The sequence below is a fragment of the Emydura macquarii genome, unplaced genomic scaffold (assembly GCF_026122565.2).
Source record: "Emydura macquarii macquarii isolate MOO-44397 ecotype Brisbane River unplaced genomic scaffold, CSIRO-AGI_Emac_v2 contig_1451, whole genome shotgun sequence".
In the NCBI taxonomy this organism is placed as follows: Eukaryota; Metazoa; Chordata; order Testudines; family Chelidae; genus Emydura; species Emydura macquarii.
Window position 1 is genome coordinate 8,529,387 of NW_027131588.1, and position 27,804 is coordinate 8,557,190.

The 27,804-nt window shown below is 43.1% G+C and overlaps 1 protein-coding gene across 2 annotated transcripts in view; it reads left to right on the forward strand.

The window, feature by feature from the left end:
- FOCAD (focadhesin) overlaps positions 1 to 27,804 on the forward strand; it is a 197,284-nt gene that overhangs the window by 84,992 nt on the left and 84,488 nt on the right. For both annotated transcript variants that reach the window (XM_067553150.1, XM_067553151.1), the window contains 2 exons: positions 1,313 to 1,443; positions 5,734 to 5,860. In XM_067553150.1, coding sequence (XP_067409251.1) covers positions 1,313 to 1,443; positions 5,734 to 5,860 — 258 coding nt within the window. The remainder of the gene's footprint in view (positions 1 to 1,312; positions 1,444 to 5,733; positions 5,861 to 27,804) is intronic.

Genomic DNA, 27,804 nt, shown 5'->3' on the forward strand with positions numbered 1-27,804 from the left:
CGCTGGATTAGTTTATATTAAAAAATCAAACACGTTTATTTAACTACAGAGAGAGAAATTTTAAATTAGTACAGAAGTGTAAGCGATTAAAGTCAAATGGTTACAAGAGAATTAAACGTAAAATACTTTCTGATAACTAAAACTTAACAAGCTAGACTTGGTTCAAGGTAAAATCCTTACCACAGATTCACAGCAACATTGCTGACCAAATTCTCAGGTTCCTTTGTCATCTTAGGTGAGATAGGGAGAGAGATTGGGAGAGAGACCTTGGAGTGTTTTTGCCTCTTACGTCTCTAGTCCACTCATCCTTGGAAGTAGATTCTTCTGAAGCTTACCTCTCAAAGCAAAGTTTATTCCAACAGTGAAAAAGGTGATGCGGAGTTTGGTGGTGAGGGTGGCTCCATGCTCTTTTTTCTCACCTGTGTATGCTGAAATATAGATTTGCCTTGTCTCCTGTCATTTACCCCCTCTTACTTTCTAAGGACCCTGTTTACTACTTACGTGTAAATTGAGGTAAACACACATTCTTTTTAACAACTTTTGCTGAGTCAGGGATGTGATTTGAATATATGGTAACATCATCATACGGGGGAATTCATAACTTTACATATAATGTTACTACTTATATTTCACCATGATATTATTGAGGAGCAAGTTACTAGTTTTCAAATGATACCTCTCGAGGCCTATTTTGTACAAAGATTACAATAGTGTGCAGGGGGCGGATACAGGAGTGTTTTTGGTAATGGGTCTCTGGACCCTGATTGTCACACAGTCTCACCCAGATAAAATACAGTGAATATCATTTTATATGCTTCCCCCTTGCTAGGGAGAGTACATCATTTTGGATGATTGATTATGCTAGTGCCTAATTATTAACAGTGGAAAGCAAATTGTGTCAGTGGTGCATTTATTAATTCTGATGTATTGAACAACTTCTACAGTTAGTCTTTCATGGAGTCTGTTTTGCATTTCATTGAGTCTTGGAATGAAATTATGAAATTTTGCTTCTGAAAGATGCCTTTATACTTCTTTGCATAATGCATTGAAAGTATCAGAGTTATGAGCGATAAGTCCTTTCCATTTGGTTGCATGTTAGTAGATTGCTCCTTAGTTTATGGGGAAAAAAAATGTATAGATTCTGCTCAAAGAAGCCATTTAAGTCACAGCCCAGTATTTTTCTCCACTGATGAACCGAAATGCAATGTGATTTGCAATGTAAATATTCTTTTAGGAAACTCTGTAAAGCATAAAATTGTCACCAACTTTTAAAAACTTAATTATATATTTTAAAAATGATTTTTTTTTCTAGGATCGGGTTTACCCAGAACTGCAGAGATTCATGGCAATGTCCGATGGGGGGTCTCTGTCCATTGGGAAGGATACTCAGTGGGAAAACGTGATAGCTAAAGCTGCATCCATCAGAGATATATGCAGGCAGAGGTAAAAATGAGTGTTTATTATCCAACTTGTGCCAATTTAGAGAGAGTGCAGGGTGCTTAAAGGAAAGCTGTGCTGGTCACTTATGATGAGCCTGTTACCTTAAATATGGGGCATGTGTTTTTTCATGGCCATAATAGATACACATTGTCTTAGGCTGTACTTCAGAAGCTAGTAAGTGTAATGTGTATACACACCTTTTTAATACAAACAGAATGGGACTACATGAAGGACTGTTAGGAAGCACATATAAACTAAACACATGCTTCAGAGTAGAATTTACATTGGAATTCTGCTTCCTTGGGCCTTTCTTTGAGTTCAGTTAAGATATCCCATTTGTACAAAATTTACTTGGAGTCCATAATGGAAGAGCCAGAATCATACCATTGGATTCAACTGTGTGTTTTGTCCACCATTAATATGTTGATATAGAACCACTGTTCGAAAGTCTTCTTACATATGGAAATGAATGAGCTGACACCCCCGCTGTCCTCTGAGACAATCGGGGTTATGTCTACTCTGCATGCTAAGGCTAGGCTCTGCCTCAGGTTTGACCCCCAAGCTTCCTTCCATCCACACACAAATCAGTCTGACTTAGGTCAGCAAGCATCCAAACCGGGATCCTAGAGGTTCTGACCCTGCTAGAGGAGTGGGTCAGACCCTAGCTCACTGTGATTTAGGTCCAAGCCCTGTCATTTTGCAATGTGGATGCAGGTCAAGCTGTAGACCCGTGTCCGAAGGTCAGTGTAGTGCGGTGTGGACATATTAGCATGTCTCTGGGTCCAGCAATTGTAAACCCAGGATTACAATGCAGTATGGATGCTTAAACATGAGTTTAGAAACACTGAGTCCACAAGTATGGGTCCCACAGACTTGGGCTTAGTGTGCAGTGTAGTTATACCCACAATGCCTTGACTGGAAGATCCAAAGGTCTAGCAGGGTTGACACTGAATTGTCTGTCTTTATTTATTCAAGCAGTGTTTGTTAGCTCTTCCCTTTGCACTGACTGACTGCACTTGGAACTCTAGTATTGCCAACCCAAAAAGTTGAGAAACCATGTTAGGCCGGCAAAAAATCATGAGATTAAAAGATAAATTTTATTCTTTTTATTTACCCTCTGGTGTTAAGATCTTGAGGTGTTTACATCTTCAAGTTTTCCTCTTCAATGATGAAGTCTAGAAGCTTACTTTTTAAAAAAAAAAAAAAAGAAAGCTGAGATTCAGATGCGTTAATGTGATTCTAGGAATTAGGGTTTTACGAAAAATACTAAATATTGCACAACTCTTCATAAAATCAAATAGTTGTCAACTTGGAACTCAAGTAATACATTTATAAGGTGAAATCCTCTTTTCATTGAAGCCAAGGGGAGTTTTGCCATTGAATTCAGTGGATTCAGGATTTCACCCATAGATTTTTAAGGCCAGAAGAGGCTATCATCATTTGGTGTGGCCTGCCTAACACAGGCCTTCAAATTTCAGCAAAGAATTCCTGTATTAAGCCCAATAATATGTAGCTGAACTAGAGCATATCTTTGCAAAAGACCTCCAGTTTTGATTTAAAGACTCCAAGTGATGGAGAATACACCTGAACAGAATAATTAATTATTCATAATACTCCCGATATGCAATATAGGTGAATTAAGTTTACTCTGAGGACTATCACTTCTGCATTTCCTAACTGAGTGGACAAATTTGTAATCCTAACTTTATATTAATGTAAGTTTTTGTATTTAATTTTTATTTTTTCTAAAGAAAAATATGTTATGATTTCACTGTATACTTTAATGTCTGCATAATCAGCAATATAAATGGGAGATGTGTACTGAAGAATGACTATATTAAAAAGGCTCCTTCTTATTCATTTCTGCTCCATATATAAATTTAGAGGCATAGCTGCTTACTTTACTGACTGAAATAAGTTTTTACTACTTTTGATTCTTGGTTGCATTGAAGAGCCACTACAGCTCTGGAGGGTGAGATGGATTCTGTTCTGGCTCACACATAGTCATTAAAGTCATGAACTAATTTCTGATTGTAGAATCTTTAGCTTGGTGTTTCATCATAAGCCAGAGGCATCCCATTTTTACTGTCAGCTTCCAGGTTTTTTGGCAGAGCTGACAGTTTTTAACTTGTAAATGGAGAACATTTGATGTAGAAACATTGAGATACAAACATAGAACCTCCACAATGCCATTTTTATAGTCACATTTCAGAGCAGAACCACTCTCCACGATCAGATTCTTATACCATGTGAAATTCAGTCTACACATTTGAAAGTAGCAGAGAAAGGCATAACAAGAACCAATAGCTGTAAACTAAAGCCAGACAAATTCAGATTAGAAATAGGGCACACATTTTTAACAGGGAGGGAGATTAACCATTGGAATAAACTACCAAGTGAAGTGGTGGGTTCTCTTTTCTCTTGATGTCTTCAGTCCAAGACTGAATGCCTTTCTGGAAAATATGCTTTAGTCAAATGCAAATTATTGGGCTCAGTACAGGGGTAACTGGGAGTATGTCTATCTGAGCTCAAAGCCAGGGGGTCGGGTGGGCTTGGACTCAGGTGGCTAGCCCAAGTCACTGCCAGTGCTGCAACATCCACACTGCTATGTTTAGTGTGCCAGCTCGAGCTGAGTTAGTGCAAGTCTTGGTGGGAATCACACCTTCCATAATTGCAGTGTAGACATATCTTGGGTGAAATTCTGTGGCCTGTGTTATGCTGGAGATCAAACCAGATAATCTAATAGTTCCTTCTGGACTTAAAATCCATGAACATTAGTATTATATATTATATATATTATTCCATAGTCCTATAAATATTGTCTTTAAACTAAGGCTGTCAAACAATTAATAAGATCACGATCAAGTTGCTGTTAATTGCACTATTAAATAATCATAGAATGCCAATTTAAATTTATTATAAATATTTTGGATGTTTTTCTACATTTTCAAATATATTGAATTCAGTTACAACATAGAATACAAAGTATACAATGCTCACTTTATATTATTTTTATTACAAATATTTGCACTGTAAAAAAGATAAACAAAATAAATAGTATTTTTCAATTCCCATCTTATAAGTACTGTAGTGCAATCTCTTTATTGTGAAAGTGCGATATACAAATGTAGAATTATTATTACTTTCTTTTTACGTAAATGCACTCAAAACCAAACCAATATAAAACTTCAGAGCCTACAATTTGAAGTGTGAAGGGACATATAAATGTTTAGCATATCTGGCATGTAAATACCTTGCAATGCCAGCTACAACAGTGCCATGCAAACGCCTGTTCTCACTTTCGGGTGACGTAAATAAGAACTGGGTAGCATTATCTCCCATAAATGTAAACGAACTTCTTTGTCTTAGCAATTGACTGACCAAGAAATAGGACTGAGTGGACTTGCATGGACTGGTAATTGAAAAATATTAGTTTGTTTATCTTTTTTAACGTGCAAATATTTATAATGAAAAATAATATAAAGTGAGCACTGTACACTTTATATTCTGTGTTGTAATTGAAATAAACATATTTGAAAATGTAGAAAAACATCCAAAAATAATTATAATATATTTAAATTGGTATTCTATTATTGTTTAATAGTGCAATTAAAACTGCAATTAATCATAACTATTTTTAATCTAGTTAATTTGTTTTGCATTAGTCTCATTCATTAACTATAATTAATTGAGAGCCCTACTTTAAACCTATAGTAGTTTTATACTTGTTTATGCAAACCTAGTTTTTCAGTTGCTTCTAAGTGTTGTGGGTTTTTTTCTCTCACTTTCATTTATTTACCTGGAGATGAGTCTTCTGTGAAAACCACAAACCTGGGATGATTCATATATCTTGTGACTTTCAGTACTGTCAGAATTATGAATGCACAGAAAAAAAACTTACTCTAAAAAGAGTAGAAAATGTGTGATTTATTTGAGCCAAAAGAAATTTTTTTAGGAAGTTACGAGCATGTGAAACCTGGGTTATAAAAGAAGTCTCAATGTAACTGTAACATTTGCTGCCAAGTGAATGCTATAATTAGAGTTGAAAATTTAAAGGGGATTTGTATAACACCTTGGAAATGATTTAGAGGCTATTGAAGGAAAACTTAGAAAGCCTAAATATGCTCATCTGGCCAGGTGATTTATTTATCCAACTTTCTTAAAGAAATAGTCATTAAGGGTTAAATAGGAGGCGGTCCTGAAATATTTCTCTACATGTCAAGAAGCTTTGAAAGGTAAAACTGAATTTTTTTTTTCAGTACTCTGCTTTCATGTAATGTTGTTTTCCACTAGGCCATATCAACACGGAGCAGATATGTTGGCTGCAATTTCCCAGATATTGAATGAATGCACAAAACCTGATCAAGCCACACCTGCTGCTTTAGTATTACAGGGTCTTCATGCACTTTGCCAAGCTGAGGTAAGATTAATTTGGATTGTCCTTTTTTTGAGTACTGTTCTGCGTTGCATGTTTCCATTTTTCTCTTTCTAGCAGGCATTGCTGTAGAGTACCATGTTTCCTTCTGTTAAATTAAACTTTTGTCTTTTCCTATTTAGTAATTATTCACTGGGAAATTTAGTCTGACTGTTTATCTGATCAGTTGCAATGATATCTCTCCAACACGGGACCAGGAATTTTAAGTCACTTCACAGCTCTTTTATCTATCAACAGGTAGATGTCTCTTCAAGGATTTTTCCTTCAAATTTTAGATGAGGCTTGGTGCATAGTCCTGATTGGCAAAGAATTGCACACATCCTATTATTTTTGTTACCCTGTGTCCCTAACCATAGCCCATTTGATTGTCTCATTCATTTACGTCTTTCACTGTGTTATTCACTCGTTAGGATTGTAAGCTCTTTTGGGCAGAGACTGTCATTTCCTAGTGTTATACAGCACAATGGAACCCTGATCTGGTTGAAGACTCTAGGCACTATCATAGTATGTACATGTTACATAATAATGTCAGCAGTATGCAATTTAATTAGTAAGCACATGTATAAAACAACAGTCTCCAGACTGATTGCTGCTAAGAACCAACAACTGGTTCAAGAAAATTATCACTTAGTTTTCTCTTAAAGTGAGATATCACCCTTTTTGATTATCAACACGTTTTCAACATTAGCCTCAATTACTAATTAAACAAGCATGCCCCTTTTTATTCTAAGATCATATTTTCTCTTTTAAGATTTGGAGGCAAGAGCTATGAATACTGCTGTGTTATGCCGGATAAAGATTCTCAAACAATGCCCGAGTTGTGACTCTGTGTGTGAGAAGTGCTTCACCCCAAAGAGGCAGCTTTGGGAAGCAGGAAGCACTCTTGATGTTATGCCACTGATGAGAGATAGTAAGGCCAAGTGAGCACCTGATTTTCCTGGGAGGACATAAACATTGTGTGGAACATTAAAATCTTTCTCTTACTGCTGTTCTAATTTTCCCTCTGTCCTGACAGTGGGCCTGATTTACCACTTAGTTGCACCAACTTCACACGAGTGTCATGGATTGGGGAACCAGGCCTGCTATCACAATAATTTGTGCTTTGCGCCTCCCATTGAGAATTCTTTTATGAGTTAGTGGTATGGACAGCCATTTTTTGGAACTAGGGGAAAATAGTTTTTAAACTTTGGTCTCCAGAGCAAGAACTAGTGAGACAGTATTTTTAGTGATTAGTCAGTTTCTTGATTCTTCCCTCATTCTGTCACTGGCTGCGTGTGAGACCTTGGTCAAGTGACTTAACTTCTCTGTGTCCCAACTTCTTTATCCATAGTACTGAGATAGATGCAGATTGTGACCTGTCCTGTGTGCCCTTGCAGGGTAGTGAGGGGAGGCATAAGACACACTCAGAATCTGCTTCCTAGTCTCCGCTTGAGCCAGTGAAATGACACACTGTATACATGGACTTTTGGCAAAAATCACCATTGAGAAGGTGCCCTGATGTTTAATCAATATTTGCAAAGCATGTTGAGAAGTGAAAGTCCCTGTAGAAGTGAAATTATAATAAAACTTGCTGTAGCAGTAATATTTTGGTCTAAAAATTGTGGAAGAATAGTTCTTTGAGTGGTTGCTCATGTTGATTCCAAGTAGGTGTGTGTGTGTGTGTGTGTGTGTGTGTGTGTGTGTGTGTGTGTGTGTGTGTGTGTGTGTGTGTGTGTGTGTGTGTGTGTGTGTGTGTGTGTGTGTGTGTGTGTTGGGTGCACAGTCCACTGGAAAGTTTTCCCCTAATATTACCCGGAGGGTCGGCTCTAGTGCCCCTAGAGTCACGCCTTCGTGGTGCTGTATATAGGGCCCTACCGACCCTCCTCCTCTTCAGTTCCTTCTGATTGCTTGTGATGGCAGTACAACTGCTGGTACAGTTGCTTCTCTTGCATTGCAAATTCTTCTCCTGTATTTAATTTAAGTACCTGTAAGTAGTTAGTAAATAGTAGCTAGTGTTGTCTTTGGATAATAGGACACTCCCGCTTATTAGATAGTCTTTTTTTCCCATCCTGGGGACGGGACATGTCTAGCTTCAAGCCTTGTGGGTCCTGCAAGAAGCCTATGCCTAGGGATGACATGCACGCATTCTGCCTTCAGTGCCTATGAAAGTCACATCAGCAGGACCATTGTAAAATCTGTAGAAGATTCCGTCCCAGGACCCAAAAAGAGCAAAGCCAGAGACTAAAATTCCTGCTCGTGGAATCTGCCCTTTGACCTATGGAGAGCCTGGTGGAGCAGAGGCCATGCGCCTTGGCATCGGTTAGGAGCATGCCGGTGATGGAGGCGCCTCCTAGGAAGTACTCTATACCCAAAGAGTCTCAGCGTCGGCATGCTTCCCTGGCATCGAAGGGCTTGGTGCGCAAAAAGCAACTGAACCGCTTCCACTCTTCACTGCCGCATAAGAAGACTAGCCGACGCTGCTCCCTGACGCCGAAGTCTTCAGTGCACAAGGAGGGGAGCAAATTGCGACCTTCGCCAGGCCACTTGAGCCCAAAAACACGGCACCGTTCACTCCTGCCCTGAGGAGGAGGGGTTTGTCAAGTCTGGGTCCCCGGAGGGAGGGGCAGGAGCAAGACTTGCAGCTCCCTTCTATGCCTGTGACATTTGAAGCGGCAAGCGATCTGATTGAAGACATGGCCCCGCTGCCTCCACTCAGCATGAACAAGGCCAGGGACCAGCACAGAGAAAATCCATAGTACTGTCCAAGGGCAAGCTGGACGTGATGGCCAGGTCTCTCTTGCTTCCTGGCACTGTCTGGCACTGTATCTCTGTGGTCGTCGAGGAGTGAGTGGTTCTCAGATTCCAAAACAGAGTCATTCACTTCAAGGAAGAATTGGCACCTCAATAGACATCAAAGGGTAGAGGTGGCACATCCCCTTGCGATGCCATAGCCCTCTCAATGGCAGGTGCCCTCACAGTGGCCTTCTGGACCCCATGGGCATACAATTAGGCCCAGGGGTTCCAGTCCAGCAGTTCACATTCCTTTGTTTCTGACTCCAGGCTCTGGCCATCCGATTTTCCTGGAAGTATACCACACTGCACCAGGAAGGGCTCCAATCCCGGCGCCGGGCCGGATGTCACTTGTAACCCCGGCACCGATGATGAGGATGTGGCATCATGTGATCCTTCTAGTGTCAAAGGATAGGAAACATCAGCAGCAACTATCAGAGCATTTTCCTCCTTGTCCCCTGACAACGCCATGGCAGGAGCAGCGCCTGCGCTGGTACCAGATGACAGCAGGATGCACCAAGAGCCATTGCGTAAAGTAGTTCTGAATATGGGCCTCCAGGCAGAGGAGGTTGTGGAGGAAACAGACCTGATGGTGGACATTCTGACTCCAGAGGGTTGATCCAGAGTTGCTCTGTTGCTGATAAAGACTATCTGGGAGACCACAAAGATTTTATGGCATACTCTGGCCTCTCTATCTCCTACAACGAAGAAAGTAGAGAAGAAGTATTTTGTGCCATCAAAAGACCACGAGTACTTTTACCCACACCCTCCTCCAGGATCACTCATGATTGTGGCTGCAAACGGACATGAGAGGCAGGGACAACAAGGCCCCACGCCCAACACTAAGGATGCCAAGAAGTTGGAGGAAGGTGTGCTCCACCGGAAACTCAAGCTTCATATAGCAAATCAACAGGCCATCCTAGCAGATATGTCTTTAACTCATGGCGGTGTATGGAGAAATTTGTGGAGTCAAAACCATTGGACTCCAAAGCTAAATTCACTGCCATGGTTTAAGAGGTTAATGACATAATGCAAACTGCATCAGGTGGCCTTAGATGTCATAGATGCAGTGGCTCAGGCTATGTCGTCAGGCATAGCCATGAGAAGGAGTTTCTGGCTCCAGGCCTCGGGGCTCCCTTACATTGTCCAACAAACTATCCAGAACATGCCGTTTGAGGGCTCAGCCCTTTTACTCTCACAAACGGACTTCAAGCTCCATACCTTGAAAGACTCTAGGGCCTCACTAGAGTCCCTGGGGTTGCATATTCCCACACCCTAGATGAAGCCTTTCAAGCCGCAGCCATTGCCTCGATTCTGCCAGAGCCAACTGAGGCAAGACTCCAACTGTAGAAGGGGCAGGAACAATAGGAGGAGGCCTCCACAATCCTCGGTAGTAGGAAAAGCTCCACTAGGGCCACTTACCTAGCTAAGCGGAAGAGGTTTTCAGTTTGGGCTGCCCAAATGGACATCCAGCCCACACTGGCATCAATTCAGACAATTCTGGACTATTTGCTACAGCTGAAACAACAGGGACTATCTGGGTCATCAGTTAAGTCATTTGCCAGTAAGCCAACTTGGCAACCATTTCAGCATTTTATCCCTGGGTAACAGGATGCTCGGTCTTTGCTAACTCTTTGGTTGCGCATTTCCTGAAGGGTTTGGACAGGCTGTACCCACCTACGTACTTGCCAATTCCCCATTGGGACCTCAACCTTATTCTCTCATGGCTGACAGGACCACCAGTTGAACCTCTGGTGACATGTTCACTTCTTTACCTATCCTGGAAGGTGGCCTTTCTAATAACCGTAACTTCTGCCAGGAGAGTATCTGAGCTCAAGGCGCTCACATCAGAACCTCCCTATACAACTTTCGTCAAAGATAAGGGTCAACTTTGCCCTTACCCGGCTTTCCTTCCAAAAGTGGTTTCCCAGTTCCATGTAAACGAGGACATATTCCTCCCAGTTTTCTTCCCAAAACCACATGCTAACAGTAGGGATGGTAGACTGCACTCGCTGAATGTCAGGCCTGCCTTAACCGTCTACACTGAGAGAACCAAGCCGTTCAGGAAAACAACTCCGCTCTTTGTAGCAGTAGCAGATAAAATGAAGGGGCTACCAGTTTCTTCACAAAGGATTTCGTCATGGATCACTTCGTGTATCAGGACTTGCTACGACTTGGTGAATGTGCCTGCCCCAGTGATAATGGCCCATTCCACGAGAGCACAAGTGTACCTTGCAGCATTCCTGGCCCAGGTTCTGATACAGGACATTTATGGAGCGGCAACGTGTTCCTGTGTTCACACCTGTGCCACCTACTATGCTATTACCCAACCTGCTAGAGACAATGCTGCTTTTGGCAGAGCAGTGCTTCAATCTGTGGGCCTTTGAAATCCATCCCCTCCTCCTATGGTCTAGCTTGTGAGTCAACTATTTGGAATCAACATGAAGAAGCATGCAAAGAAAAATTGGTTACTAACCTTCTGTAAGTGTTGTTCTTCTTCGAGTGTTTTCTCATGTCCATTCCAAATTTAGGTGTGCGTGCGCGCCACATGCACTGGTGCGGGAAAACTTTTTCCCCTAGTGGTATCCGCAGGAGCCGACTTGAGCACCCCCGTCAGCGGTGCACACGCGCCCGCATATAGGTTCCGTCGGCTTCCTCTGCCTCTCAATTCCTTCTTGCCACCAGTGATGGTGCTGGAACATCTCTTGCTCAAATCTAGTGGTTTATTCATTGTTCTAGTGTACATAGTTAATAGATTAGTTCTAGTTTGTTTGTTGTTAGAGTCCCCATTCCCCGGGATTTAAACCCTGTGCTTCATGTAAGAAGCCTATGCCAAGGAGTGACCCACATCAAAGTTGTTTAAAATATCTGGGGGAAGCGCATGTCCATGAGAGGTGCAAAATCTGTAAAGGTTTTTGCCCATGGACTAAGAAAGACCGAGATATTCATCTCAAAGCCATCCTGATGGAATCAGCACTTAGACCAGTGTCAGAGTCTGGGAGATTGGACTTGGCACCGAGCATGATGGCCTCGGCACGCAGTGCCCCTCTGGCGCCCTCTTCCTCCTGTTGGCACTGTTCACCATTTCCAGTAGCAAAGAACAGACTGAAGAAGACTCACGTGGAGCAGGGACACTCCCCTGTGGAGAAGGCTAAGGGGGACCAGGCGAGACCTGTGTTGGGCCGCTATTTCTCCCCACCTCAGAAGGGTCCTTCCCTGCTGCAAGTGTTGACCCCGGCACTGGGCCCTCCACTGACTCCAGGTAGTGGTAGAGGTCCTCACCGCCTGGTGGTGCCATCGACTCTGGAGGATTTCCAGGCGATGAAGGACCTCCTGGCATTGTCTATGCCATCGATGCCGAGGGACAACAGGCCGCCACATCAAGATTCGGCACCAGCACCAATGGGCAATCTGTCGAGGAACAGATCTTCCCAACAGTCCCCATCTTCGAGGCACTGTTCACCAGTATGCAGGTGGTCCTCGGAGTCAAGACCATGCTCTCCGGGTCAGGACAGTGTCAGACCGGGCTCCCACTGCCAGTCTCCAGAGGACCAGCACCGAGCAGAGCACCGCCATGGAGCTACAGAGCGTAGAAGGTCACTGGACTCATGACACCTTTCAGCACTGTGACCCCGCTTGCCTAGTCCATACAAGAAACTAAAAGACAGGAGCTGGTCCTGATGTGACCATCGTTCGGGCTCTCCGTACTGCTCAGCTGTGCTGGTGCATCAGCGTGTTCCACACGGCACTGTGAGATATTCTGAATCTGCACAACCTGGCCGTCGGACAGCGGCATCTCCTCTTTGGATAGCGAGGAAGTTATTCATACTAGGCAAACCGCAGCCCATATGCCCGGCTTCCTTACGATGCTGCCAATGGGGGTGTGGCCACAGAGACAATGGCCCAGACCATGGCCTTACTGGTGGGGGTTTCCCTTGGGGATTCCCCAGTCTGGTTCCATGAGAGGTGCCTCGGTACTGCAGTTCTCCATCCCTCAGAGTTCGACACTGCACCTGGACATGGATTCTGACTGTGAGAGTTCACGCATCTCGAGCCCGGGAGGAACCACCCCACCCAGAACAGAGGCCCCTCCCCCGTGTCAGCTACCAGCCTCCTCATTGTCATCGCCAGACGAGGCAATCACAGGTGCTTCATCTTAAAATAGTGTTAGACGAGCCGATGGACGAGCTCTTTGGGATACTGGCCTCAGTGGCTCCCAGTAAAGTGGCCCTTCCAGTCCATGAAGGGTGGTTAAATTAGCCAAGGCACTGAGACAAACTCCGGCCTCCTTGCCCCCGACATCAAAAAGGGCAGAGAAGAAATGCTACATACTGGCAAAGAGGTACAAATACCTCTACACCCACCCCACCCTGGGATCCCTGGTGGTCACCACTTCCAACCAAAGGGACAGACGGGAAAGTGAGCTCGACCCCCAAGCATAAAGAGGCGAAAAGACTGGACTTCATTGGTCAAAAATTTATTCCACAGTTAGCTTGCAGCTATGAGTGGTAAATCAACGGGTGCTGCTGGGAAGAGATCATTCCAATATCTGGCATTCACTAGAAAAGTTTGCGGACTCAGTGTCCCCCTCCTCTAAACAGGAGTTCGATGCCATCTTGGAAGAGGGGAGATTGGTAGCCAGGGCATCCCTGCAGGTGGCTTCTGATGCAGCAGACTCTGCAGCCAGAATAATGGCCTCAGCGGTGTCTATAAAACAGGAATCATGGCTGCAATCCTCGGGTCTCCCATCAGAGGTCCAGCAGTCAATTCAGGACCTCCCCTTTGATGGCATGGCCCTCTTTGCTGAGCAGATGGACTCCAGGCTGCATGCCATGAAAGACTCGAGGGCAACACTGAGGTCCTTCAGCCTCTATACCCCTTTTTCCTCTAGGAGACACTTCAAGCCTCAGCATCAGCAGCGGTTTGGGAAGCACTCCCACAGGGACTCCTATAAGAGGAAGAGCAAAGGATATAAAAAACACCAGGGCTGATCATCTGCCGGCCCTCAGCTGGGTTCTAGCTGCCATAATCGGGGCGGAAAGCAGACCTTTTGAAGGTACACCCGAAAGCGACCTCCCAGTTCTGCCCGTGGATCCAGCCTCCCATTTATTTTCTACTCGCCTATCCCACTTTCTCCCAACCTGGGATGCCATGACTTTGGACTGATGGATGCTCAGCACGGTGGCCATTGGTTATACCCTCCAATTTGCCTCACTCCCGCCTTCCCACCCTCCCTCCCCCATGCCTTTTCAGGGACCCTTCTCACGAGCAACTCCTCAAACAGGAGGTGCAAGCACTCTTGCAGATGGGGGCAGTGGAAGAGGTTCCCCTGGACCTATAGGGCCAAGGTTTTTGCTCCCATTATTTCTTGATTCCAAAGGCAAAGGGAGGATTGAAGCCTATCCTGGACTTAAGGCGCCTCAACAAGCACCTCAGAAAGCTAAAGTTTTGTATGGTTTCCCTAGCACCATTATTTCCTCTCTCGATCCGGGCAACTGGTATCCGCTCTCCTACTTTGATATTGCAATCTTACCTGGTCACAGGAAATTTCTGTGGTTTATGGTAGGAGATCACAATCACCAATTCATGGTGCTCCCTTTTGGCCTCTCAACTGCACTGAGGGTTGTCACCAAGTGCATGTTGGTAGGCTGCATACCTTCGAAGGAGAGAAGAGCAGGTGTTCTCTTACCTGGACGATTGGCTTATTGGTAGCAGGTCAGGGTCTCAGGTGTAGGCCAGCATCACGAATACCTGAAATGTTTGCCAGGTGCTAGGTCTCCTAATAAATGAGCAAAAATCAGCATTAGTCCCTGTGCAGAAGATAGAATTCATTGGGGTGATGCTGGACTTGTCCAGGACCATAGCATTCCTTCCAGAGGAAAGGTTCCTGGCAATGACAGATATTATAACCCGCATTTCGTCCCACCCCCTCAGGACAGTGAGGGTCCGCCTCAGCCTCCTGGGCCACATGGTGGCCTGCACCTGTGTGGTTCCCCATGTCAGACTGCACCCCAGACCCCTCCAGATGTATCGGTATATTCTCCAATCAGGTACCACCTGGAGACGATACTTATGGTTCCTCCGGAAATGCTTACCTTCCTGGTGCGGTGGATGGATCCATGTCAGGTGTTCTCCGAAATGCTGTTCAAAGCACCCCAGCTGTCAGTAACACTAATTTCCGATGTCTCGGACATGGGATGAGGAGTTCACTTGGGTTCCCTAAAGGCACAAAGCATGTGGACCTCAGGAATACTGGCTACACATCAATATCAAGGAGCTCAGGGCAATTCGTCTAGCCTGTATGGTCTTCCTGCCACATCTTCCCAACAAAGTGGTGCAGATTCTCACGGACCATATGACCTCTGTGTACTATATCAACAGACAGGGTGGGGCCTAGTCCCCAGACCTGTGCAAGGAGGCTGTGAGTTTCTGATATATTTGTGTCACTCACAACATTCAACCAATAGCAGTGCATCTCCCGGGAGTCAACAACTCTTTGGTGGACCGTCTCAGCAGGTCCTTCTGTTCTCACCATTAGTGGTCCCTCCATCCATAGGTAGTGACCCGCATCTTCCAAAGGTGGGGCAATCCCCAAGTGGACCTCTTTGCCATCAGGGCCACCAGGAAGTGTCATTGATTCTATTCCCGTCAGGAACTCAGTGCAGGCTCCATCACAGGCATCTTTCTCTTCTCCTGGTCAGGGAGCCTCTTGTATGCCTTCCTGCCAATACCTTTAATCCACAAAGTCCTCCTGAAAGCAAAGAGAGACAAGGTGTTGCTCATCCTTGTAGCACCAGCATGGCCCCAAAAGCATTGGTTCGGGATGCTTCTAGAGCTGGCGGGACCCAGGCAATGGACCTTCCTACTGCATCCAGACCGCCTGTCCCAGGATCTTGGTTGCCTGCTCCACCTGGAGTTGGCCTCCCTACATCTGACAGCATGTCTGCTCCATGGCTAAGTCAGGAGGAGCAAGCCTGCTCAACCCAGGTCCAATGTGTGCTTTTGGAGAGCAGGAAACCATCTACCTGATCAGCCTACAGGGCCAATTGGAAGCGCTTCATGTGCTAGACAGCCGAGTGTGGCGTTTCCCCGACGGAGGTGTCGATCCCAATGATCTTGGAGTATCTGCTCCACTTGAAACGAGGGGGATTGGCCTTCTCATCAATCAAGGTTTATGTAGTGGCCATATCTGCTTTCCACCCTTTGGTGGAAGGTAGAACAGCTTTTTTGTATGAAATGATGGCTAGGTTTCTTAAGGGATTAGAAAGGCTTTTCCCAGCCAATAAGAAACCCTCCTCCTCAGTGGGATTTGAACTTGGTTCTCTCCAGACCCACTGGGGCACCCTTTGAACCCATGGGTTCGTGCCCCCTTACGTACCTGTCCTGGAAGATCGCCTTCCTGGTGGCTATTATGTCCACCAAGCGAGTTTTGGAGATCAGGGTATTAACATCAGAGCCACCCTACACGGTGTTTTATAAGGACAAGGTCCAACTACTCCCACACACTGCATTTTTGCCTAAGGTGGTCTCCCATTTTCACCTTGATCAGGAGATTTTCCTACGTGTCTTTTGCCCCCAAACTGCACAGCTCCAGTGAAGAGAGACACCTACATTATCTCAATGTGAAAGGGCCCTGGAGTTTTACATCAACAGAACCAAACCTTTCCATCATTTTACACAGCTCTTTGTGATGGTTGCAGACTGGACGAAGGGGCTGCCAGTTTCCTCACAGCATAATTCGAAGTGGATCATGGCCTGCATCCGAGCCGGTTATGAGCAGGCTGGAGTCACGCCTCCTTTGTCCTTGACAGCCCACTCAACTAGAGTGCAGACATCATCTGTGGCATTCCAAGCACATCTCCCCATACTGGACATCTGCAGGGCAGCTACCTGGTCATTAGTACATACCTTTGCGTCCCACTATGCCTTGAGGCAGCAAACTTGGGACGATGCCAGCTTCGGTAGAGCGGTGCTTCAACTGTCACATCCATGAATTCCTGCCTGCAACCAGAGACACTGCTTGTGAGTCACCTAAATTGGGAATGGACATGAGTAAGCACTCAAAGAAGAAAGAACAGTTACTTGTAACTGTTCTTCTTTGAGATGTGTTGCTCATGTTCATTCCACACCCACTCTCCTTCCCATCAGTCAGAGTTCCAGCCAGAAGGAACTGAGAGGGAGGGGGAGCTGATGGCGCCTATATGCGGGCGCATGTGTGCACCACTGAAGGAAGCGCTAGAGTTGGCTTCTACAGGTACCACTAGGGGAAAACGTTTTCCAGCGTCGGTGCGTGTGGCACGCACACACACCTAAATTGGGAATGGACTTGAGCAACACATCTCGAAGAACAACTCTTACAAGGTAAGTAACCATTCTTTCTTCCAGATGTGTTGCTCAGGTCCTTTCCAAGACCCGCTACCTGCTCCTCTGCTGGAGCCAGTCGGCAAGAAGGAACTGAAGAGGCGGATGGTTGGCAGGGCCCTATATAGGGTGCCATGAAAGTGTGAGTCCGGGGGGTACCACTAGGGGAAAGCATTTCAGTGTACTGTGCATGTGGCCTGCACGCACCTACGTGGAATGGGCATGAGAAACACATCTCAAAGAACAATAGTTATAGAAGATTAGTAACCATTTTTTTTCAATTGAGTTGGATGTAATAATTGTTTGGTATTCCGTGTCTGTCTGAGTGGGTACCACAGTACGTGACTTTCTTACATAGCTCTAGAGCATTGGGCTTGCATTTGGGTGATTTATGAAGAGGGCTAAATCTTCCTTTTTGCTTTTGTGTAATGGAGACCTTTAAATGAAACTGTAGTGTGCACTGACTTGCATGTCAGAATTGTAAAATATACAAGTAGTTCTTGCTAGGCCACATTTACTAATTCTGGGCAAATCTTTTGTTTTTTTGCCAACATGATTTCAACAGAAGCCAGAATACTTTCTGTGTGGCCATCTATCCTGGTTTCTAATTGATTTCATGTGTAAAGGGTTGTGTGCCGGCCAAGAAAGATTCAAGAATGAAAATGCTAAGCATAGGGTTTTTTAAAAAAAAACCTCTTCCAAGCTGTTTCTGGAAGTGGTTTCTTGCTGTTTTCTCCACGATTCCACATTTATCATCTGTGTTTGACCAAAAAAGGGAACTGGCAAAGTGGAGCAGTATAGTGAAATAAAAATTATGCAATGACAAATTATGCTGATAAGTGAATTTGACTTTTAGTAGGAATTATAATGTTGGACTGTCTTAAAACAATGTGCATTAATAACTTGGCTATTAAAACTAAGGTTAATCATTTTTTACACTTAATATATGGAGAAACTAAGCTTGTGGTTTGAATTTTTTTCCCCTTGGGTTAAGATTTCCCTCGTGTCTTTTATCGAGTCCTGTCGATTCATCACTACCACTCAGTTTTTCTTCTTAGCCTTATATTCCGAGCCACATGAGGCTCTGCATTGCTGACATTTTAGTTATGTTCAGCTCCCACAGTCAGGAGTACAGATGCCATTCCTTAATTGTTCAGAAGGGCTGCTACTTAGAGATGCAATGTGCTTTCTTCTCCTTACCCCAATTTCAGCCCTCTCAGGGCAGTGTGCTCCCTCCACAGCATTCCTATCACTCTCAGAAGGAGCAAGCAAGGAAATCATACCCACCTGTCTCCCCCCCCTCAGTAGTATGGAGAACTTTGACTAATCTGTTGGTGGGGATATTCACCATCAGAGACTTTTTGAAATGTTAAAGATGTGCTTGACAGCCTTCATTCTGTATTCATCTGCTTCTCCCACTAATGTCTCTGTGCTTTGTTCCACATTGTCTCCTATGCATGAAACAGACTCACTGAACAAGCGTGCCAGCCCACTTACCCTTTCCTCATTCAATTCACATACCAAAAATTATGTAAAAATATAGTCTTTGAGGTTGCAAAGTCAAGCACTTGAAGGATAGGAATTACCAGAATTAAGTTAACATGGGCAACCTTAATTCATCTTTTTTCTGTGTGTTCATTATGTTAGAGTCTCAAATTAATGATCATGTACCCTTATTTTCCTCAAGATCCCTACCTCTTTCGTTGTTAGGCCACCTAAAGATTGGGTTGGTTGCCAGTTCCCCTATGATAGTTTTCACCATGCTTTGCACTAGCATTTGTTGAGTAACTACACAGTCTTACAGCTGTAACCTTGTTCTTTTGCCCCATCCTTCCTTTTCCCAATCCTGTTCTGTTACTTCTTTGTTGCATCATATTTGAATTTATTTTATAATTACCTCAGGACAGGAACAAAGACTGACCATATCTTCTTTGTACTTCAAGGCAGCTAGTACACTTAGTCTCTTTAAAATAGTATGTAACAATAAAGATGTAGTTAGCTTCAATTCGACTTTTTAATTGAACAATGTATTTGAAATGGAGAATCCATTTTTTTAAGTTTATGGAAGATTTTTTTCTTAAACTCCATCAATTCTTTGGTTTAAAATAATTTTTGTCAGAACAAAGGTAAACCCTAAAATGTATTTTTTTAAATTTTATTTGCAGTGAGCTTGGCTTTTCATTTGGAAAAAAAAGTTCTCTATATTTTTAATTTATATTCATGCAACAGTGTCCTAAGTTCTCGATAGGCATATAGTAAGACAAGTGTTTAGAGCCCCTGTAAATTAAGAGCTCCTAAGAGCTCATGGTCTAAGTAGTCAACAAAGAGTCTTCTGTGACATGCAAATATAAGACCTCTAGATCCTCAGACTCGGAAGGTGCCTGCTGTATCATGAAGGTGAGTATAGCCATAAATGGTCCGGAACCCTGTTTTAAGAGACCAATCCCTCCCTACTGTGGCAGTTTAAACCAAATGTGATACTCTTGCTCCCAGGACTTCTGCCTTTATGCTTGAACCTCTTGGTGGTTCACCAAAGCCCAAGTTTTTGGCTCACTTTGGGGCATTGTGCAGTGTGTATTTTTGTCGGTTTATTTTACTTTATTCTTGCAGCTTGGCTGTCCACAAATTTTATGTAGCAGCAGTGGTCATTTGTATTATACACAATGCATTGTGAGTTCATATACAATTTGACTTTTGCAAATAGCCCATCGTTGATAGAACCGTAAATGCTCTATACATTACTGAATGAATATACCACTTTGGAGGGCAAGTCTTATGGGTTTGCTGTAATTGCCTTTTCTAGAAAAGGTTCTAATGGGAGCTGTCCGGCTTGTAGTTGAGCGCATAATCTGAACATTTCAGCTGATTACTGTGATAGATGTAGAGATGCTCTGTAATAACTTATGAATGCTTTATGTTGACCTGGTTATTGGGATGTTTACCGTATGAATGTGTTGGTTTTGTTTAATAGTAGGCTGTATGGGAAAACAAGCAGGCTGGGGAGAAGAATGTCTTAAGATGTGCCATGCCTCTGCAAATACTTGAGGGTTGTTACAGGACAATGGCAGGAGTCATTTGCTCTGAGGAATCTGTCTTGATCTCCTGCTGAGCCTACCAAACTGGCTCTGACAAGAAGGGCAAAAGCATGGGAACTGACAAGAACAAAGGGATTTCTATTTGGGTTAAATGGGGCGCTCTCTCTCCAGGAGGTGATAGTTGGGGATGTTAGGCTGACACAGGTACCCCCTGGGGTGTCTGAAAAAGCTAGGTCTTCCTAGGTAGCTATGACATGATGGTAGGGCTGTAGGTAAGGTAGATATGCATATAGACTGTTTTGTTGTTTTAAAATCTTTGTTCTCTTATGCTTTCCTGCTACTGTGAGAATAAACAGTGGTTTGGTGTCTGGTCATTGTATCCATCACTGATCACAGGCTCCTGAAGGGAAGAACTGCAGGTGCCAAACACAGTTTGCTTAATTGGAGTTTTACCTAAAGCCCTGCCATCCTGCGATAGTGACCTAGGCAGGCCTAGCATCTTCAGACACCCCAGCGGGTGCCTCTGTCAGTCTGGTTTCACCAAACACCTCCCCAACAAATACCTCCCCTGCCTCCCTCCCTCTCTCTTTCAAGAGAGAGAGAGAGCGTGAGAGCGAGCATGCCCCTTTTAATCCATCCAGAGTCCCTTTGTTCTTGTAAATTCCCAGGCTTTTGCCCTTCTTGTCAAAACCATTTTGGTAGGCGCAGCAGGAGGTGAAGGCAGACTCTTTGGAACCTGTAGCTCTGCTTACCTTTAGCTTGGAACCTGGGGCATGGCTTACCTTTAGCTAGTCTTCTCCCCTTCATTCTGGGTTAGCACGGTTGATATACAGGTAACGGTACCATCAGGCCTGGTCTAAGAGTTGGGAGAATTGTGGAATTCCATCCCAGGACGGGTAAAAGCATGAGTCCTGACACTGATTGGGTGCACTCAGAGAAACTGGAGTGGGGACAGAGGTGCAGCTAACCTTCCAACCATGACAACCACCATCTGTTTATTCTTATAACCTCATTACTGATAATAATGCCAGCAGCTACACTAAGTCTCAGTATAAATGGATGCATTATTTGTCTCAGGGAGCAAATTCACTTAAAATGCCATCCTCTCTTCTGACACCCCCCCCCCCCCCCCACTCCCAGATCAGTACAGAACGTTAATTAAAATATGCACTATCAGTGCTGCTCCTCTCCTTGAGATCAGTAAGTCTGAATAACTAAAGCTTTACTTTCCGGCAAATGTATTTCCAGGCAGTGTTCTGTCCAGCAGTGAGACACACATTTTAAAACTAAACTAAAATAAATAAAACGGACTTTACCAGAAATCTTGAAAGCCCATAAATTATAAGGGTTGCTAATTTTTCAAGATGGAAACGATCTGTCAATCTAAACAAAAATAGAACAAATGAGTATAAAGACTAAAACAAATTTATAAACAACTTGCATCAAAAGCCTTAGATTAGAGAATCTGGATTTATGAACATGCTTTTTCTAATTGGTAACAATTCTGTTGCGGCAAAATTTAATAGGCGCCTTGGCATCATGAAGAAAAGCTCTTTCATCTTGCTTAGTTCCTGGAGGGTGTTGTATTTTCAAAGAGCAGCATTGTACAACTGAGCAATAAGTATTGAGGCACAGGGCATTTCCTGGGGATTCATGACCAGAAGAAAGAGTTCACCTCAGGCTGTTTATCACGGTCAGCTATTCCTCTGGAAATGTGCCATGCCAAGATTGTTATTACTATTATAACCATTTTATTTATTTACTTTTTAAAAATGAAGTGTTTGGGGGACAAAATACCTCTTCCCTCCCTCCCCCGTTCATTTCTTCACAACGCTACAGGGTGGATGATTTTCAATAGGGCTGCTACTGTGTCAAACAATTCTAAGGAATTATTTCCTTGAAGAAGCAGCCAGTCAGAATTTTAGATTTTAACAGTTTTAAGGGTTATAAAAATAATTTATTATGGAATTTTGATGGTGTAGCTGGAAGCCCATAAATGGCTGGCCAGAGTGCACAGCTGTGTATAGTAAGGTTTTTTTAGTAGATTGTAGCTTCTATATTTATTACATTCCAGAGATTTTTTTAATAGTGTGGTTGAATAGTGTTACTTTTTAAAATCAATTCATACGTTTTATTTGGTGCTTTTTCCCAGTCAGAAAATTCACTAAATCATCTTTTCCTCAAGCAGAAGTTCGGGGCAAGGAGTATGTGTGCACAGACAAGACCTATTGTATCTCTAGTCTGACTCAAAACAAAACAGTAATTTGTAAGCTGTGAAGTCTTCTTCCACATTACTCTTCTTTTTTAGAACCTGCATGGCTTATTTTCACCAAAGAACTTGTCTCTCTTCATAATTCTTAAGCTATATATGGCTACAACTCATGTGTGCCTCTAAATTGTCTCATTTGTTTTGTTGCATTATTATGACATACATATAATATTTATGTACTCTTGTTAGCAGCAAGAAGTTTAAAACAGGGAAAAAGTGACGACTTGTAACTCCTAGAACAATCTGACCTGTGGAATCATTGAGGGACCATGCATGCAATGCGTTGTTTGTGTGGGACGTATGCATAGTAGAACAAGTTTGTTTATTTTGAGGGGGAGGAGGTAAAGAAAACCTTTGTTGCTATAAGGATTATTTTTTTAAAGCATATCAAGGGGATTTCATGTAAAATACCTACAGCAATAAATGTTTAACTAACGTTGCTTTTGATGTCCAGTACATTTATTAGACTGTGTCCTTAAATGTTACAAATTCTGAAGTATTACAGAACTGCATGAGCTTTGGAAATAGTGTCGTCATTTGCAAATATTCTTCCTTTTTTTCTTCTCCACAGAGGGCCAGATTTTCAAATAGGTGTATGCAAGTGGCTCCTTTGGATTATAGAATGGCAAAATGGGCAGTTTTCATACTTGAGCTGACATGATTAACTCAATAGGCTATTAGATTGGTGCCTTATTGGACCATCTGCTTTAGCTTGGCAAACTCTATTGAGGGTGTTCTGTGTCGGAGCACAAGCATTATTCTGGGTAGTGTTGGTGAGTTTCTGGATCTCAGTCAAGCTCTGAGGGATCTTTAAAAGATCAGATCATACACTGAGAGGGTTTTAATTTTATCCGTTAGCAGCAGAGGAGCCTGGCACAGTGGCTGCAAATCATGATCATCTGAATGAACACCACAGGGCTGGAAAGAATACCGTGACTCAGACTACGATAACTGTCTGTGCAACTATGATGTTTCAGTGAATAGAGTATTGATGTAGGTTTATGGCTTTCCTTTGGTTGCCATGCTATTTTGAATTTGGAATAGTGCTTGAATTCAGAACACTATGTCCCAAATACCATGGTTATGGGAGCCCTATAACTGAGAGTCAGACCTCAAGATAGCTTTTTATTTAGTTATTAGATTTAGTGATTAGATTAGATTAGTTATTATTTAGTTATTAGAACCTGCCTATGCTGGATGAGTCATCTCTGACCCAGAGGCTGTAATGAGCATCAGAGGCAATTATCTGCAGGTCTTGTGATGGGCCCCATGCCATTCAATCAGGGTTCAGCCAATCCATAGGCAGGGTCCACCCAGGTGATCCCAAGGCAGGGATTCAATCTCCTATGAGTCTCTCCAGACTGCTCAACATCACTGTGTGGCTGGGAACACTCCCATTGCCAGTAGTTTCTATGACTGACCATGGTCCAGCTACTCAGGCTCCAGCCAGCCCTCACTCCTGCTTCAGCCTTCTCCTGTTCTAGCTGTGCCTGTTTCCATGCTAGCCATCCCCTGCTCCAGCCTGCATCTGCTCTTGCCTTAGCTAGGTGCCTGATGACTGTTCCAGAGGAGTATGTGCTTTGCTGATTTGGAAAAACATTGGCAGTAGAAAATTCCATTGGCATTTAAGGTGTGGTGGTTAGCTGCATACCAAGCTATTTAACTGAGCTAGTGAAAGGGATCCAGTATTCAGTAGAACTCCTGAATGCCACATGCTGAGGAAGAGAGAGCCTCTCTATCAAAGACAAGAGCATCCTTGTTCTGTCTCTCAAGCATAAGAGCCCTTGTGCCACTCAGTCCTGCTGACATTTCTAAATTCTGCAGGACTTGAAGCTTCTGTCCTGCTAAACTTGTGAAGTCCATAAGAATGGAGCTGTGCAGCCAGCAGGCTCTGGGAAGCTAACTGATTTGTAAAAAGGAGGCTGTTGGTCCAGTAGCTGGCTGGTTCCTCTGTGCTATTATCTGAATTATTAATTATCTAAAGGTTATGGGTGTCCCCTCAACTTGCAAGTAGTTGGGGTTGCATTACAATGGTTAAAGGAACTCCAAACTCCACTGGCAAAACTGTCTTTAGCGGCCGATACACCCTCTTTTGGTTTGTCCCCCAACCCCTTTTTTTCTTTAAAAAATCCTAGCAAATTGAATTTAAAAATATTTCGGTGAATAAAGAGTATTGATATTTGTGAATGTGAAGGTAAGTGTCCAGCTGACAAGTATCACTAAAACCAGGGTTGAATACAGCCTTACCTTGGCCCGTTTGTCTATAAGCAGTATGATACAGTTTTCAGTTGTTTCCTCATTCCTCAAATACTCCAAAATGCAACTCTTTTGATGACTTCACATGCATGTATGTGGTGCTGTCTGTTGTGTTGTGCATGCCCTACCATTCTGTTACAATATTCAGTTACCTGACTATTACACACTAAAACCCTGATTCAACAAGATACTTGCATTTCTTTGTAACTCTGAGCATGTGAGTAGCCCCATTGACTTCAATAGTTACAGTTCAAAGCATTATAAGCTGGCCTATGTGAGTTGACAAGTAAAATCTTTCAATAACTGTCAGAGAGACTCAATTAATAAATCTTACTGTAAGTACATGTAGGAGGTTCACGCAGGTCCCTCTGCTGATCGGGTCCTTTGAGCCCACAAACCACACGCAGACGTCAGATTCGTGCTCCCACCAGTGCTCTTTATTTACAACTTACATCCTCCCACCATCTATTAATATACAGTCTGGCCTAACAGCCCCAGGGGCGTCACCATTCCAGCCATGGGTCAAGGAAGCGCACCCTCCTGTTGGAGCTTCTCCCTTTGCTGGCTGTCGTCGTCCCCCCCCGCATTTCCTTCATGGGAGCCTTTCTAGTGCCTGGCCTAACAAGCTCCACAGCTGCTCCTCATTAACCCATCCTGCGCAGGCTTTACTCAACCTCCTCCCATTCCTTCTAATTAGGGCACCAGTGGTAGGGGGCTGAATGTCAGCTTGTGCAAAAATTCAGTTTCCAGTTAATTTGTATGTATGAAGTTAGACCTATATCGATATATTTCAAATCAGTGGTGTACAAATATAAATTCTGTGCACAGTATTCTTGTGCAAAACTGAAAATACAGATTCACAGTACTTTAAAGACAGTATAACACCAATATTTGGTGAAAGTAAGAACTAAATATCCCTTTTAAATTAATAATACATGGTTGGTGACAAAACAATTAAAATACAAAATAGTTCTAGTCAAACAAGGTCAGAGTCAGATGATACTTGGGTATTTATGACAATGAAATTACTGTAGTGTACAAGATGTTCATGTCTCTCTAAGTTTAGCAAACATTGCATTATATTATATAAGATTGAATTATCATGCAGATGTAGATGAGTAGGTACTAGTTTCCTTGGTATCCAAACAATTGTTTATTGAGCAAGTGTAATTTGTATGGCTAGGTTGGTTTCCTACATTTTCTTCACCTGTATTTAGTGATGTATACTTCTGTTTACCTTTATTACATACTGTGCAGCATACCTTGAATAGCCCTAGTCCTGCTATTTTTGATTAATGGCCACATTCAGTTGACCAGAATGGATTTTCATTTTTGCCATCTTTCCATTAGAAATGCTTACACAATTTAGAATCTTTGTGGTTGGTATGTGGCTAGAAATACTATAATATTACTGAAATAATATGCACTTACTGTGTTTTTAAAAATACTTTGTACAAACATTAATGAAATAATTACTTTAAGGTCACCATGGAGTTTGCAATTGATGTAACCCTCAACTTCAGCCAGAAGAAGGGCTTTTAAAATCCATTTTTCATAATGGGTTGAATACATAGAGCTAATCCAAGAATCAACAATTGATAGTTTAAAAAAAGACAGTAATGTAATCCATGATGGTAAGTACAGAATGTTGTGCTACACCAATACAGAGCACATGATTCAGAGCTTCAGCAAAACAGCTCTGTGTTAAATTTCTTCTGGATAATTGCATCGTGTCGAACACAAACTATCATCAAATACTATGCAAAACTTTTCAGCTCCAAACCACTGTTACAGTTACAGGTTCCCTTGGTTCCCTTTCTTGTCCCTGTGGGCACACTCCCACAAGTGTCAGGCCTTGTTCCTGTCTCAAGGTGGAATTTTGCAAATCTGCCACTCATACACTGGGTACCATAGTGCAGGTCTATCAACCATTATTACCCCACTCGTCTGACTGAGTTTGGGCACCTGTGGTTCTTCCCTTCAAGAGCCTGTGACCAGTGGTATATAGTGATCAGACAGCCTCCTTAAAACAAAAGTATTATTATTTTAGCAATAGAGCAATGTATGTCTATCTTACCTAAAGGCTTACTATTCCCTGATCGCAACCTAGGCAGGCCTTACTTCTTCAGACACATCCATGGGGGTCCTGGTGTTTGTCTGGTTCTCCCAATCAACCACCACCTCTCTCTAAAGTTTCTATTTCCATAGCTCTTTTATTCTTCTCTGTTCCTGGGCTTTGTCCTTTCTGTAGGCTCAGCAGGAGACTGAGTCAGAGTCCTCAGGGTTCATGGTTCTGACATTGTGCCTGTCCAACTCCCATATGCTTTCTGAGGGGTGGCTTTTCTTGAACCATTCCTTTCCTTCCTACCTTTTTTTTTCCCCCAGATTCTCTTGTTGAGATAATCCAGTAAATTCATCCCCCAAACCAGGCCAACATACACTATTGGCAAATTGTCACAGGGCAGCCCCAAATCAATCATACCAACACTCATCCTCTATCGCACTGACTCCTTTGTTCTCACTGCCCAGTATGGTCTGGCTTCCGATTCCGGGTGCTGGGACATTGGTATTCCCTTTTTGTCAGCTGCTTTATAAGACAAAAAGCTCACTGGAGTACAAGTACACTAATGTTAACCGCTAATTATTCAAGAATAATTGCTGCCTTTTTTGCTGAAATACACTTAGACAGTAAGTGTTAACGCCCATCAATGGGTGCATCTGCACTCGAAAAATGAGCTGAGGTTAGGTCAGTCTTTGTTGACTAACCTTGAGCAAACCACCTTTTTCCCAGTGTGGGCACATTGCAACACCTTTTCACGTCAGCAAGTCGAGGTGTAGCTGGGCTAACACCGCCTGATCTAAGGTTGGACTTGTCTATGTTACAAAAGTGACTCAAAGTGAATCAGCAGTGGCTGTTAACCCTTCTGTGGGTTCCAATCCCAGATATTTATTCTGATAAAATTATTGGGGCCATATTTTTACATCTTTTGCTAGAGTAAAAATATCTGCATAAGTAATGAAATTTGTTCTGACAGTAGTGGTAAAAGGATGTCCTAGGAATAGATTGCAGACATTCTCCAGAAAGGTGAAAAATTGAGGCAGCAGGAATTAATGGTACTTATAAGTAATTCAAATGATTTTCAAATGTAGCAAGACTTTCCTTCTCTCTGCCCTTAAGGATCTCCATTTAGTGGAGATTTGAAGCACAATTAAGATTTTTCCAGGATAGACATCTTAGT